The sequence below is a fragment of the Gossypium hirsutum genome, chromosome D13 (assembly GCF_007990345.1).
Source record: "Gossypium hirsutum isolate 1008001.06 chromosome D13, Gossypium_hirsutum_v2.1, whole genome shotgun sequence".
In the NCBI taxonomy this organism is placed as follows: Eukaryota; Viridiplantae; Streptophyta; class Magnoliopsida; order Malvales; family Malvaceae; genus Gossypium; species Gossypium hirsutum.
The window spans coordinates 64,088,958-64,103,682 of record NC_053449.1 but is presented as its reverse complement, the minus strand read 5'-3'; the positions used below and the strand labels follow the sequence as shown (position 1 = coordinate 64,103,682).

Genomic DNA, 14,725 nt, shown 5'->3' with positions numbered 1-14,725 from the left:
TCTTTTTTGTACTTGTTAAGGGGCAACGGGTTAATTTTTGTACTGCTGATTTTTGTGGTATTGATAGCTGCAATGTGAATATCATGTACATTATTATTCTTAATTTTGAACAATTGATCACTAAAGTTGAGATGGCCGAGTTGGTCTAAGGCGCCAGATTAAGGTTCTGGTCCGAAAGGGCGTGGGTTCAAATCCCACTCTCAACATTGTTGTGTCTTCTTTTGTTTTCTGTGTAGTCTTTGAATCTTTTATTCTTAGAATTTGGTACTTTTTTTTATTTGGTCCAAAAACTTGGAAATTTTTTTAATTTTAATCCTTTAATTCTTTTATTCACATTAGTCTCAGAATTTAGTAATTTTTTTATTTGGTGCAAAAACTTTGAATTTTTTAAATTTTGGTCTTTATACTTCTTTTTACTGTACTTCAAAACTTTTTTTTATTCACATTAGTCTTAGAATTTACTAATTATTTTATTAGGTTTCTGGTATTTTTTTTTTAAAATTTGATCCTTGAACTTGGATTTTAAAAATTAAAATATATATGTAATAAAAAAATACAAAATATATATTTATAAATTTAGGTGATGATGTGGCATAATTTTAAAATACCATATTCTCTAATCTTAATACAATCTAACTTTAGAGGTCAAATTGAAAAAAAGTAAGCAAATTCTGAAACTAACATAGATCACAGAAATTTTAAGGACCAAGTTAAGAAAGAATTATCAAATTCTAAATGTTGTTTCCTTTGTGCAATGGAATGCTATAATTCATATATTATTTGTCATTTCAAGATGGTTTATGAAGTACAAATACAAAAGCTGAAATAATGGGTTTTTTTAAATATTCATGTTGGAGTTTTATTATACATAAATTATTAAGTGTGAGTTTTGTTCCATTATATCTTAATTTTTAAGTTTTTTTGTGATTTGTATCGGTTTTATCTTACTTTTATAGTTACCCATACATGTATTTTGTAGTTTTTGATTGTATTGTATTTATAATTGTAAATTATCAAAAAGAAAATAATACATATTATCAAATGTAAGGCTAAATGTTCAAACTAAAGCTCAACTTTTTAGGAGTTGGTTACAGAAGGGCCAAATTAATAATATAACATGAATTAATAAGTATCAATTTGAACATTGAGGCCAAATTTAAATATCGAAATGTATATTTAAAATTAGTGATATAATAGTCGATTAAGTCTTAACTCAACTGATATGGACATTGTTGTCAATGCAGGAGGACATGCGTTCGAATGCGCTGAAGCATATCATTCTTTTATTTATGAGTTGGAGAGAAACTATGGGTAGTTCTGAATATTGTGTCAAAAAGAACAAATATAATCAGAACCTATAATAAAATTATTCAATAAATATTAGTGATTTAATAAAAAAAATAACAAATATAACACGTGTACAAAACACCGTATTAAAACCATATCATAATACCAAGTCACATTATCCATGTGAACGTAGGAGGTTGTGATTATTTGTTTTTATATGTAAATGTTTATCTGTCATATTTATTTTGTAACTGTTGTGTGAGTGGCCCTGCCATACCAGGACTACACTGCCAATTTTAGATTTTTTTATTATTCTCAAAAATAAATTAAAAAAGTAAAAATATCATTTAATCCCTATATTAAATATCAGATTACATATTATCCCTTTTTATATTAAAAAATTGCAAATTGGTCCTTACGTTAAACGTTCTCTGCGGTTGAGTAATGATTTGGCTTATCTGTCATATTTATTATGTAACTGTTGTGTCAGTGGCCCTCATTGCCATACAAGGACTACATTGCCAATTTAAGAATTTTTGTTATTATCTAAAAAATAAATAACAATAAATAATAAATATTTTTTATTATAATATTATCCCATTTTTACCCTTAATATCTTAAATATATACATAAAAAAAATAATTTTCTGTTTTGATTCCACAAATTCTCTGACAAATAGTGTGAAAGCAAAAAGTTAAAAGGAGAATTGAACCTAACGTTAATCTTTTCGAAGTGAAACGTTTATTCTCAACTCTATTTTTCTTTTTATTTTCTATTTTTATTTTTCTCTCTCTATATATACATACACATATACATATAATCTCTGTATCTCTTTGCAAAAACAAGAAAAAAAATGGCTGGGAGTAGTACTGATCCTACCCAACAACTCAATGACTACATTAGGACCATGCATGATCAGGTTTTGTATATATATTTTTCTTTTTTATGAAGTTATTTTCAATGTTTATGTAAAAAAAATGTGTATATACACATATATAGTGTTACTGATTTTAGTGTTTCGTTGGGTTTTTATTTGAATCTTAACGGTTAACGAATTTGGGATTCGAAACTTAACGATCCGACAAAAAAACGGTTGAAGTCTGTACAATAAAAGACACTAATTATTAACTTAAAATTGAAGTGATTTTTAAAAAAAAAATAGTTTGTGGGTATTGATTGATTATGTATGTTTATTTATATTTTGTCGGACTAATTTTTGTGTTTCACTGGACTTTTTATTCGAATCTTAACGGTTAACAGATTTGAGATTCGAAACTTAACGATCCGACAAAAAAACCGTTGATGTTTGTTAAATAATCCGACAAAAAGAAATTAATTATTAACTTGATTATATATATAAATTAATTATTAGCTAATATAAAATGTTTGTAATAAAGAGAATTTCTTCAATTTTGATATATGTTTTTAATTATTTAATTGTGAATGTAGGGCATATTGGATGATAATTTTGATCAACTGCTAGCGCTGCGACGTGAACAAAATCCTCGGTTTATTACTGAATTGATCTCTATGTTCACCAACGATGCTGAAGCTTACATTGCCGAAATCACTAACGCTCTGTATATTTTAATTTTTTTAAAATATTATTTTTTATATATAATAATATTTTACATTTTATTTGTTGGATTAATTAAAATATATATATATGAACAGGAGCTTAACTGAGGTGGACTTTTCAACCATCATAAGCAAACTCCATCAGCTCAAAGGCAGCACCTTTGGGTAATATTCAATTTATCATATATTTTATGAGTTAAAATTTTGATTTATTTTTTTAACTTTTAATTTGATTTATCATAATTCTAATATTATTTTTTATATATAAAATAAAACAGCATTGGCGGTCACCGGATGTATCAAGCTTGTTGCGAGCTACGTGTCGCCGCCGCCGACGGCGACAAAGACAGGTCCGAATTTCTTATGTTAATTAATTTTTTTATTTTATATATATATTCTTTTTATTAATTAAATATTTGTTTATATGTTGTTAGGTGCGATGAATTATTTCTGCGAGTGAAGGAGGAGTTCAATACTTTGAAGCAATGCTTCGATTCCATATCCGAGGTAATCCACACTCACATTTATATAGAGAGAGACAGAGGGCGGATTCCCTCAACGGGTCAATATTGTTTTCTGTTGGGGTTCGGGTTTTATTTTTTTATAATATTTTTAAAATTGAATTGATGGTTGAAAAGATTATACTTTAAGATTTAAATTGTGAATTAAATTTTTTATTTGACAACAAAGTATCATTGTTACTAATGATGCATGTCTCATGCAATTACTACGTATAGAATATTATATTTAACCCTCAAAATGTTTTTTTTTTTTTGTGTCTGTGTGTGATAGATGCGGAGAAACATCATCAGCAATGGCACCAGACGTCGTCGTCGTCGACCTCTGTAAACTCCTTTTGTTTAGACATGGAAAATAAATCTCGTCTGTTTTACTTTCGAGACTGCTTTGATGCTTTTGGTGTGTGAGACTTTGCTTTTCTATTTCTTGCTTTGTGTGTTGTTTGCCATTTGAGCTTTCTCTTTAAACTATAAAGAGACCTCCATAATAAGGATTTGTTGTTGCTTTGGTTATTTTGTGATTTTTTTTTCACCATTTTCGTTTTTATTGTTGGTAAAAGTACTATAGAGGTCCTTATATTAAGAGTTGGATTGCATTTTGTTTCTTCTACTCAAAAAATGGACCAATTTGCTCAATTTTCAGGAGATGCTGCAATATACAATCTAACTTTTAGTATAAGGGCCTTCATGGTGCATTTACCTTTCTATGTTTAAATTTAATTTTTAAGTGTTGATGGTTGTGAGATACTAATACCATACATAGTTGTGCGAGATACTAATACTATGCATAGTTGTCTAGGGCTAATTTACCATTGGAGTTGAAAAGTGTTTTTGATAAGCGCTGCAAAAAGGAACTTTTAAAAATTTTGATAGTGTTTACCATTATTGTCAAAAAGCGCTTTTGAGAAGATAAAATGTCAATTTTAGACATGATGTTATAATTGAAAGATTTAATGGGAGATAAAAAAAAGTAACTTCATTGAAAAATACTTTTCCAAAAGCCGAAGGTTAAAAATTTTGGCTTTTTGGCTTGGGTTAGAATCACAATTTAAAATCATGGTTTGGTTTGAAGAGCTCTTTGTTTACCAAATTTTTTGTTTACTATTAAGGCTTGAAAGCAGTAAACAACAAAAATTTGGTAACCAAGCAGCTTTTTAAACCGAACATGATTTTAAACTAAGATTTTAACCAAGCCAAAAAGTTTGGAAAAGTATTTTTCAAATAAGTTACTTCTTTTATCTCCCATTAAATCTTTCACTTTATAACATCACGTCTAAAATTAACATTTTATCTTTTGAAAAACACTTTTTGACAACAATGGTAAACATTATCAAACTTTTTAAAAGCATATGAAAGATTTAATGAGAGATAAAAAGGTAAGTTCATTGAAAAACATTTTTTCCAAAAGAAGGTTAAAAATTTTGGCTTGGGTTAGAATCACAATTTGAAATCATAGTTTGGGTTGAAGAGCTCTTTGTTTACCAATTTTTTTGTTTACTATTGAGGCTGGAAAGCAGGAAACAACAAAAATTTGGTAAGCAAGCAGCTTTTTAAACCGAACATGATTTTAAACTAGGATTTTAACCAAGCCAAAAATTTTGGAAAAGTATTTTTCAACAAAGTTACTTTTTTCATCTCCCATTAAATCTTTCGCTTTATGGCGTCATATCTAAAATTGACATTTTATATTCTCAAAAGCACTTTTTGACAGTAATGGTAAACATTATCAAACTTTTCAAAAGCATATGAAAGATTTAATGGGAGATAAAAATGTAAGTTTATTGAAAAGCATTTTTCCAAGAGTTGAAGGTTAAAAATTTTGGCTTGGGTTAGAATCACAATTTGAAATCATAGTTTGGGTTGAAGAGCTCTTTGTTTATCAAATTTTTTGTTTACTATTGAGGCTGGAAAGCAGTAAACAACAAAAATTTGATAAGCAAGCAGCTTTTTAAACCGAACATGATTTTAAACTAGGATTTTAACCAAGCCAAAAATTTTGGAAAAGTATTTTTCAACAAAGTTACTTTTATTAAATCTTTCACTTTATGGCATCATGTTTAAAATTGACATTTTATATTCTCAAAAGCACTTTTTGACAGCAATGGTAAACATTATCAAACTTTTTAAAAGCATATGAAAGATTTAATGGGAGATAAAAAGGTAAGTTTATTGAAAAGCATTTTTCCAAGAGCTGAAGGTTAAAAATTTTGGCTTGGGTTAGAATCACAATTTGAAATCATAGTTTGGGTTGAAGAGCTCTTTGTTTACCAAATTTTTTGTTTACTATTGAGGCTAGAAAGCAGTAAACAACAAAAATTTAGTAAGCAAGCAGCTTTTTAAACCGAACATGATTTTAAACTAGGATTTTAACCAAGCCAAAAATTTTGGAAAAGTATTTTTCAACAAAGTTACTTTTTTCATCTCCCATTAAATCTTTCACTTTATGGCATCATGTCTAAAATTGACATTTTATATTCTCAAAAGTACTTTTTGACAGTAATGGTAAACATTATCAAACTTTTCAAAAGCATATGAAAGATTTAATGAGAGATAAAAAGGTAAGTTTATTGAAAAGCATTTTTCCAAGAGCTGAAGGTTAAAAATTTTGGCTTGGGTTAGAATCACAATTTGAAATCATAGTTTGGGTTGAAGAGCTCTTTGTTTACCAAATTTTTTGTTTACTATTGAGGCTGGAAAGCAGTAAACAACAAAAATTTGGTAAGCAAGCAGCTTTTTAAACCGAACATAATTTTAATCTAAGATTTTAACCAAGCCAAAAATTTTGGAAAAGTATTTTTCAACGAAGTTACTTTTTTCATCTCCCATTAAATCTTTCACTTTATAACATCATGTCTAAAATTAACATTTTATCTTCTCAAAAATACTTTTTGACGGCAATGATAAACATTATCAAACTTTTTAAAAGCATATGAAAGATTTAATGAGAAATAAAAAGGTAAGTTTATTGAAAAATATTTTTCCAAAAGCTGATGGTTAAAAATTTTGGCTTGGGTTAGAATCACAATTTGAAATCATAGTTTGGGTTGAAGAGCTCTTTGTTTACCAAATTTTTTGTTTACTATTGAGGATGGAAAGCAGTAAACAACAAAAATTTGGTAAGCAAGCAGCTTTTTAAACCGAACATGATTTTAAACTAAGATTTTAACCAAGCCAAAAATTTTAGAAAAGTATTTTTCAACGAAGTTACTTTTTTTCGTCTCCCATTAAATCTTTCACTTTATAACATCATGTCTAAAATTAACATTTTATCTTCTCAAAAGCACTTTTTGACAACAATGGTAAACATTATCAAACTTTTCAAAAGCATATGAAAGATTTAATGGGAGATAAAAAGGTAAGTTCATTGAAAAACATTTTTCTAAAAGTTGAAGGTTAAAAATTTTGGCTTGGGTTAGAATCACAATTTGAAATCATAGTTTGGGTTGAAGAGCTCTTTGTTTACCAAATTTTTTGTTTACTATTGAGGCTTAAAAGCATAAACAACAAAAGTTTAGTAAGCAAGCAGCTTTTTAAACTGAACATGATTTTAAACTAGGATTTTAACCAAGTCAAAAATTTTGGAAAAGTACTTTCAACGAAGTTACCTTTTTTTACCCCCAGTAAATTTTTCACTTTACAACACCATATTTAAAATTAACACTTTATCATTTTCAAAAGTACTTTCTGACGGCAATAGTAAACACTGTCAAACTTTTCAAAAGCTCTTTTTCATAACATTTTTCAAAAACACTTTTAAACCTCAAAGGTAAACTAGCCCTTAGACAACCATGTATGGTTCTAAATGGTAAACTAGTCCTAATGGCACAAAATACGGATCAATTTTTATTCAAATCCACTCCTATTTGTAAATGACTACACCGAATTTATTTAGGATTAGGCCGAGTTGGGCTCCGGCTTAAAATATTGGAGCTTGAGTCCCATTCATATTTTAAATAAACATAAGTTTTTTTGCTAAATTTATTTTTCGAGTTTAATATTTGTATTCAAATCCACTCAAATTTCGAGCAGGAATTTAAATTTAGGTGATACTCGACCGTTGAACATGTTCACTTTTAATATAGTTACAATCACAATATTATAATATGATAGTAAATGCATCCATAACCACAATTTAAATTTAATAGTTAAAGTTGTTGATTGATTGATTCGTGTACGATGATAATAATATCATAAATAGTTACCTCAACCTAATTTTAATGAACATAGAGGCATGATTAATTATAAATACTTATAAGTGAGTTTTAAAGGCAGAGATCCTCATTAGGTCCTATAGGTTTTCTTTTTGAAAATTTTAATTATACATTAAATTTTTAAAATTTTTAATTAGGTCCACAAAATTTAATAAATTTATTATTAAACCTTTTAACTTTTAAAAAAAAAAAATTCAATTAGACTCTTTAAATTTGTTTGTAAGTTTTCATAAAACATCTAAAAATTTTGAAAGTTTCAATTAGACTTACCAAAATTTTTAAATCTTTTCACTAAAACTTTTAAAATTTTAGTTAGGCCCCCAAACTTAGTGCCATCTGCCACTGGTGAGTTTAGAATTGCACCTATTATTATTTTATTTTTTTAAATAATATAATATTTTTATTTGATATAGAGCAATTTTATATAATTTTCTTTTGCTAACATTATATATTATATACATATGTCACAGGATTAGAATTTTAGTTTGGCGAATTATGTGACTTTAAGCAAAAATTTAGCTTTAAATCTGCCTAAGTTAGTTTAACTCTCAAAAGTGAGAATTCATAATAAAAATTCTCTAAAACACCAAAATAAAGCAAAAGCAAACTCAAAGCGAATAAACAATGAGATAACAAAAAAAAAACACAAAAAAGCAAAATGCACAAGGTGTTTGAGTAAATATTATCAAATATATTCAATTAACTTTGACTAAACCTACAACTTATGTATAGTACAGGACTAATAATAAAATTTGACCTAGCAACTTAACTACCATCGTTTTGATTCAATATCGAATTTTCAAAATTCGAAAACACAATGACTAAAATTGATGAAAGGGAAAAGGCATCTCAAAATTATTGCAATTGAATTTAGGTTAAATATTGTTATTAATTATGTATTATGTGTAAGTTGTGGATTTAGTGAATGTATTCTAATTTGGTCACTTTTAATTTTGTATTTTTCAAAAGTTGAAATTTCTATTTAGGCCCAAACAATTGCTATTAAATTCTAAGATTTCAAAAAAAAAAATCTTATGTAACAAATACTATTATCATGTGTGTACAGACATATCAGCTTACCATTTTCATATAATACTCACAAAAGACCATGTTACTTTAGCTAATGGATTTGCCAAATATTGGCTCGGTCAAGATTAAGATTTCAAAATTAGGAAAAAAAATACAAGAACTATAACTATCAAATTAAAAGACAAGGTTGTTTGAATCGGATTGAACTGAGAATTGATTGGGCTACTGATTCATAAAAGGACATTGAGCCAGTTGATCTGGAAACCAGTACGAACCGAGTAAAAACTCGATTCAATCGAGTTTTATTTTTAAGAATTTTTAATGATTTATTTAATCAAATTTACAAGATTGATCAAACTAGTCGGATCGATTGAACTAACGAATCGATGGCGTGATTGGTTCGATTTTGAAAACCTTGTTAGAAAACATGAACTAAACCTACAACTTATATACAATATGAAACTAATAGCAGAATTTGACCTAATGAATTAATTGCTATCGTTTGATTCAGAACTAAAATTTCAAAAATCGAAAATACAAATATTAAAATTGTAACTTATGCAAAATACAGGGACTAATATCAAAATTTAGCCTTTAATTTATATATATTAGTAAAATTCAATTCATACCGCTTATAAAGACAAAAGTGTATGGAAATTTCAATCATGACCACGAATCCCTTCAACCTCTTATATTTTTAGGATGAAACTGAATTTTAATTTCTGATTTTAAAAAGGGAATTAGATTTGGGGTTTCATTTCTGATTTCTGATTTCGATTCCCATTCCCCACCTCTTTGAAACTCTTGGCTCTGGTAAATTTTCTTCTAATTTTTTGAATTTTTTTTCATGCAAATTATCATTTTAATTTGTTTTCTTCAATGATTTTTTTTCAGGTTTGAAAGAAAAAATTGAAAAAAAAATGGCGGAAGAACATAGATGTCAAGCACCGAAGCTGTGTGCGAACAATTGTGGATTAATCGGCAGTCCCGCGACGCAAAATCTTTGTTCAAAATGTCACCGTGATCTTCAGCTGAAGCAACATCGATCTTCCTCCGCCAAACACGCCGTTAATCAAACCTCGATCCCTTCGCCGTCATCTTTTCCGTCGGTTTCGTCGTCCTCGTCTGCGGATAAGGACGCTGGATCGGTGGCGGAGACGAAGGCGGCGGAGGTGGTGGAGGTTGAGGTTAGACCTAAACGATGCTTAAGTTGTAACAAGCGCGTGGGGCTCACGGGGTTCAAGTGCAGGTGTGGGATGGTGTTTTGTGGGATCCATAGGTACCCTGAAGAACATGGTTGTAAATTTGATTTCAAAGCAATGGGGAAACAACAGATTGCTCAAGCTAATCCCGTTGTTAAAGCTATCAAGCTTCATAAAATCTGAAATTTGAAGTGAAATGATCGGAAAAAAAAAACAAGAAAAAAAAGGATTTGTTTTGTTTTGTGATTGTGTCATTTGAAAAAAAAAAGCGATGAAATTATATTGACCGTCGAGTCTCGCCGGTCGGTTGGCCGTTCAAATTGTAGGTGTGTGACTTTAGACGGTGGTTTTATGGTCGGCTGTTGATGTTTGTTTGATGGGTCTACTAAAGGTAAAAAAACAAAAGAGTACAATAATGATTAATAATGTGATTTTTTTTGAAATATATTATATGAATATAGATAGATTTAAATTGAAATATTTTTTATACCATTATTTATTTTAACAATGATGCAAATTTTTATATATAAAAAAGATTAACAATTTAAATTTCACAACAATATTATTGGGAGAGGTAAACCTCGAACATATATTATATTATATAACAATTTAAATTTCGAAACGATATTATTGGGAGAGGTAAACCTTGATCATATATCATATTATACAAGAATTAAGGATATCTTTGATTTAAGTAGAAATTATTATAGTTTTAGTTAAAATTTTATATTTTTCTATATTTTATATGAAAATATAATTTTAGACCCTTAAATGTTGATTCTTAAGAAAAAAAATTTTAAAATTTGAACTCAAAATTTAATATGAAATTTGATTTTGATTTGATTTGATTTGATCTAACCTATCGAATTTAATTTAATTGTTTTTAGTTTAGATTTAAAACTTAAGATATATATATCATGAGTATTTTGTAAATATTTCGAGACGGGCCGGATTGTTGAAGTTAAGGCCCTTGACCCCTCTTAAAATCGAAAAATATCAAATTAGGCTCCTTTATAAGTTATAAAATTTTAAATTAGTAATAATAAAATTATACTTTGGCCTCCAAAAAATGATAAGAATTTGACTTAGTCATTTAAAAATTATAAAGATATGGTAATTAAAATGGTAGCATCGTATTTTTTACTATTGTAAAAATATGCAAATTGATTTCGATCTCTAAAATTTTTTTTTGGCATCGCCCTTAACGGTCAAAACGAGTGAATTTACTTCTAACCTAACCTTGACTCGATCAGATTGTTTTTCTAATTTCACTAAACCTAATTCGCCTCAAACTTGATTTTCAAAGAAAAATATTAACCTTAATGAATCGAGTCGAAATCCATCAAATTCAACTTTTTTCTATTTCTATACATAAGTTATTGTAACGAGTCAATCATATTTCCATTCAGGATGGAGTAAAGGGCTGGTAAGGGCCTCTAAAATAGAAAATTTTACTTTTAATATTTTTATAATTTTAAATTAATATATGATAAAATTATACTTTGATCACTCTAAAAATAAAAAATTAATTTAATCATTTAAAAATTATAAAATATAATTATTAAAAAATAAAAATTTATTTTTAATATAGTAAAATATACCACTTAATTCCCTCCATTCCTCAAAAAATATTCGGGCATCGTTCCCATTAAAAGGTCACCCGAATAACAAGCATACTCCAATACAGTAAAATCTTGAGAAAAAAATGTTAAGGGAGAGAAAAACTGCGGCTCGAAAGCTGTTGGCGACTCAAAAACCCGAGCCCCCATAAAAAACCTATACAAACAACGAGCGTAGAACAGAACCAAAATCGACTTAACTTAATCCCTTGACACACAAAAGTGGTGGCGCGTGTCATCCAGAGCGTCGAGAATTTTGGCAATATTTTGACATCGAAGTCAAAAGGTGTACCTGAAAAAACTCGACTTCCATTTTCCACAAAAAAAAAAGAAGCTATTTTTTTCCTTTCAGAAAACCAATAGACACGTGTCAGAAACGTGTCAAAAGCTATTCCACAGAGTGGGGACCACACCCGCACCCCTATTTATATTGTTTTTTAAGCTTGGCCATGGCAGTTACACTTCACTGCTTCATCTTCAAATTCAAAGCCAACTAAACAATCCTTTCTTTATATATATATAGTCGAAATTACTCATCAAAGTGAATAAAATGAAGTGAAATTTACTTCTCGCCTCTCATCGCATTATTTAAGGTAATTTTTCTTCTCGCAGATCTCATTTGCTTTACTTATTATTTCGTTTTTTTTTCGAGTTTTTTTTACGGTTAATTTCTTCTTCTTCATCTTCTTTGTTCGGTTTTTTGATCTACACAGTTGCATGTTGATGTTTTACTCTTCTTTTCCATTGTTACGAAGCTTAAACTGTGATTTGCTAGCTGCTCCTATTTGATCTTTTCTTTTATATGTATACTTAAATCGAAATGCATGCTTAAAAAATTTGACATTCTTCACTTTGTTTTCAAGTACAAGATTAAAATGTCATATTTTGAAAAAAAAAAAAAAGAACAATTTGTTTAATTTCTTGTTATTTAATCACAAGAAATAGGCAAAATGTTACATTACACAGAACTACGAATAAAAGTAATTTTTAAATTAACGTTAACAGTGAGAATTTTCATTAGTCTGCAAGAGAATTTAAAAACTGATAATTACAGGGATTGTAATAATCTCGTCTCCGGTCATATAATGGCGCTTTCCGAATCGGAAAGTGTTGCCTATGGGGGCATCAAGAAAACAGGATCACCGACGCAAGCACCGGAATCGCCACATGAAGAATCAACGCCGGATCGGTCGAATTCTTCCCCGAACAAACAGAATTCCATCTTCTCACTTACCCTCGACGAAATTCAACTCAAGAGTGGGAAGACTTTTGGGTCCATGAACATGGATGAATTCCTTGCGAATTTGTGGAACGTCGAGGAAAACCAGCAAGTTATGTCGCAACCTGAACCTATTGATGGTGACAGAGGGATAGGATGCCAACCGAGTTTAGCACGACAGGGCTCGTTCTCCGTTCCTACCCCACTTTGCAAGAAAACGGTTGATGAGGTGTGGTTCGAGATACAAAAAGAGTTACCGCAACCACGAGAAGCTAACGATGTGGCTGATCATGAACCTCCTCAACGTCAACAAACACTCGGCGAGATTACTTTGGAGGATTTTCTCATCAAAGCGGGAGTCGTTCAAGAACCATCGGGATCTTCGCAACAAAACAAGGCATCCCCTCTTAGGATCAACGGCGCGAGCTTGGATGCAAACTATATAATGGATGCACCTATTCGAAATAACAATGCAAGCATGGATGCAAACTTCGGAATGGGACATATGATAGGTCTCGGATTCCCCAGACATCAAATTGTTAGCAACGGCTATGCCGCAGGGTACTCGATTTTTGCACAAACTGTTATGGGGGAATCTTCTAATGGTACCGAAAATGGAAACCGGACTAACAGTTTGTTACAGCCAGCTGTGGCTCCTCAGAACAAGAAGAGGATCGTAGACGGTCCACCGGAGGTGGTGGTGGAAAGGAGGCAGCGCCGCATGATTAAGAACCGAGAGTCTGCCGCAAGATCTCGAGCAAGGAGACAGGCATACACAGTGGAGCTTGAATTAGAGTTGAATCAACTCAAACGGGAGAATGCAAAGCTGAAGCAACTTGTGGTAAACAAATATTTTCCTTGTAAAAGTGAAAATTGAATTTTTACATTAAAGTAACCATGGTCAATAAATAACAACATTTTTTCTGTCGATTTTAATTTTGAGCAGGAGGAAAACGATAAAAGGCGAAAGGAAGAGGTAAATATATATATGGTCAATTTGTTTTCAATTTTTGTGTTAATTTGATTTGGGTAAATTTTCACCTTTCACACAATTTTAGAAGGGAGCTGTCTAAAAAATGTCTATTATTTACTCTTTTGGTTTTATGGATGAACAGTCATTAATTATTTAACTGCCTATGTTGTATTTTTAGATTTACAAGTGGGTTAAGGGTTAATATACATTTTGGTATTCGACTTTGGTCTCAATATTTAATTTAATTTTTAAGAGTATTTTTCAATTTAGTTACTGAGTATGGGTTTAATTCAATTTGGTATCTAGGTTTTTTATTTCAATTAAATATTTTTTATTAGAACATTCGTGTCAAATATTTCAAGTTCTAGACTAAATGATATGTTACATATGCTAGATCATTATGGCATTAATTTTCTTTCGATGATGAACCCTTTAAACAGGTTTTGAAGAGGAAGAAGGAATTGACATGTGCAAAAAAGAAGGTTGATAAGATGATGACATTAAGGAGGACAGTGAGCTTGGGATGGTGAACTGAGAATATTAATAGAGAATCATAAATTAATGTTGAATACATATGCATATGTATATGTATATGTATATGTATACATCTAAATAATAATATGTCCAAATCAATTCTAAGTTTAGTATGGTGAAGGGTGTATGTGAGCAAGTTATAGATTGTGTAATAATAACTTATAATAATGTTAAACTTCTCCAATAATAAAAATTAATTTTAATCCTTGTATTTTACCAAATCACATGGATGCCATTTTTTTTTACCCCTGGTGAGCACCAATTTTTAGTTTAATCAATTTGATCACTGATCTATTAATAATTAAAAAGAAATTAATTTAATTAGTTAAACTAATGATTTTTTATCTCAATTTTCAATTTTTTACAGGTTTCGAGTAGTTCTTTTAGAGATTGATTTTATCCCTTTGTCTAAATTGTTATATCAATCAATTCTGGTCTAGTTCAGTTCCAGCAACATTGATCTCTGCATGAATGAAGTATTGGGCTGATATGGGTTTAACCAGTTTAGTAATAATATGGGCTAGGTTAGCCTAAACTATAAACCAATTTTGGTCT

General features: G+C 29.5%; 3 protein-coding genes and 1 non-coding gene across 4 annotated transcripts; all 4 read left to right on the top strand.

Annotated features, from left to right (window-relative positions):
* The first annotated feature begins 125 nt into the window (after nucleotides 1-125).
* TRNAL-AAG (transfer RNA leucine (anticodon AAG)) lies at nucleotides 126-206 on the top strand. The gene has a single exon. It is a non-coding gene; the product is annotated as a tRNA-Leu (tRNA).
* A 1,836-nt stretch (nucleotides 207-2,042) lies between these two features.
* Nucleotides 2,043-3,896, top strand: LOC107953024 (histidine-containing phosphotransfer protein 1). The gene is made up of 6 exons (XM_016888253.2): nucleotides 2,043-2,206; nucleotides 2,737-2,867; nucleotides 2,962-3,030; nucleotides 3,144-3,215; nucleotides 3,300-3,372; nucleotides 3,658-3,896. The coding sequence occupies exons 1-6, from the start codon at nucleotides 2,141-2,143 to the stop codon at nucleotides 3,712-3,714; spliced, it is 468 nt and encodes a 155-aa protein (XP_016743742.1). The 5' UTR covers nucleotides 2,043-2,140; the 3' UTR covers nucleotides 3,715-3,896.
* A 5,362-nt stretch (nucleotides 3,897-9,258) lies between these two features.
* On the top strand, nucleotides 9,259-10,305 carry LOC107937777 (zinc finger A20 and AN1 domain-containing stress-associated protein 3). The gene is made up of 2 exons (XM_016870780.2): nucleotides 9,259-9,436; nucleotides 9,518-10,305. Exon 2 carries the CDS (start codon nucleotides 9,544-9,546, stop codon nucleotides 10,006-10,008), a length of 465 nt encoding a protein of 154 aa, XP_016726269.1. The 5' UTR covers nucleotides 9,259-9,436; nucleotides 9,518-9,543; the 3' UTR covers nucleotides 10,009-10,305.
* Nucleotides 10,306-11,886: 1,581 nt separating this feature from the next.
* LOC107937863 (ABSCISIC ACID-INSENSITIVE 5-like protein 1) lies at nucleotides 11,887-14,373 on the top strand. The gene is made up of 4 exons (XM_016870885.2): nucleotides 11,887-12,037; nucleotides 12,499-13,504; nucleotides 13,610-13,639; nucleotides 14,077-14,373. Exons 2-4 carry the CDS (start codon nucleotides 12,530-12,532, stop codon nucleotides 14,164-14,166), a joined length of 1,095 nt encoding a protein of 364 aa, XP_016726374.2. The 5' UTR covers nucleotides 11,887-12,037; nucleotides 12,499-12,529; the 3' UTR covers nucleotides 14,167-14,373.
* Nucleotides 14,374-14,725: the final 352 nt, after the last annotated feature.

Bases quoted from the DNA above. Each gene is read 5' to 3' on its own strand.
- LOC107953024 (XM_016888253.2), top strand. From the start codon at position 2,141: ATGGCTGGGAGTAGTACTGATCCTACCCAACAACTCAATGACTACATT. The intron at 2,207-2,736 runs GTTTTGTATATA...TTGTGAATGTAG, and splicing joins TTAGGACCATGCATGATCAG to GGCATATTGGATGATAATTT. The intron at 3,216-3,299 runs GTCCGAATTTCT...ATATGTTGTTAG, and splicing joins GCCGACGGCGACAAAGACAG to GTGCGATGAATTATTTCTGC.
- LOC107937777 (XM_016870780.2), top strand. From the start codon at position 9,544: ATGGCGGAAGAACATAGATGTCAAGCACCGAAGCTGTGTGCGAACAAT.
- LOC107937863 (XM_016870885.2), top strand. From the start codon at position 12,530: ATGGCGCTTTCCGAATCGGAAAGTGTTGCCTATGGGGGCATCAAGAAA. The intron at 13,505-13,609 runs GTAAACAAATAT...AATTTTGAGCAG, and splicing joins CAAAGCTGAAGCAACTTGTG to GAGGAAAACGATAAAAGGCG. The intron at 13,640-14,076 runs GTAAATATATAT...CCCTTTAAACAG, and splicing joins ATAAAAGGCGAAAGGAAGAG to GTTTTGAAGAGGAAGAAGGA.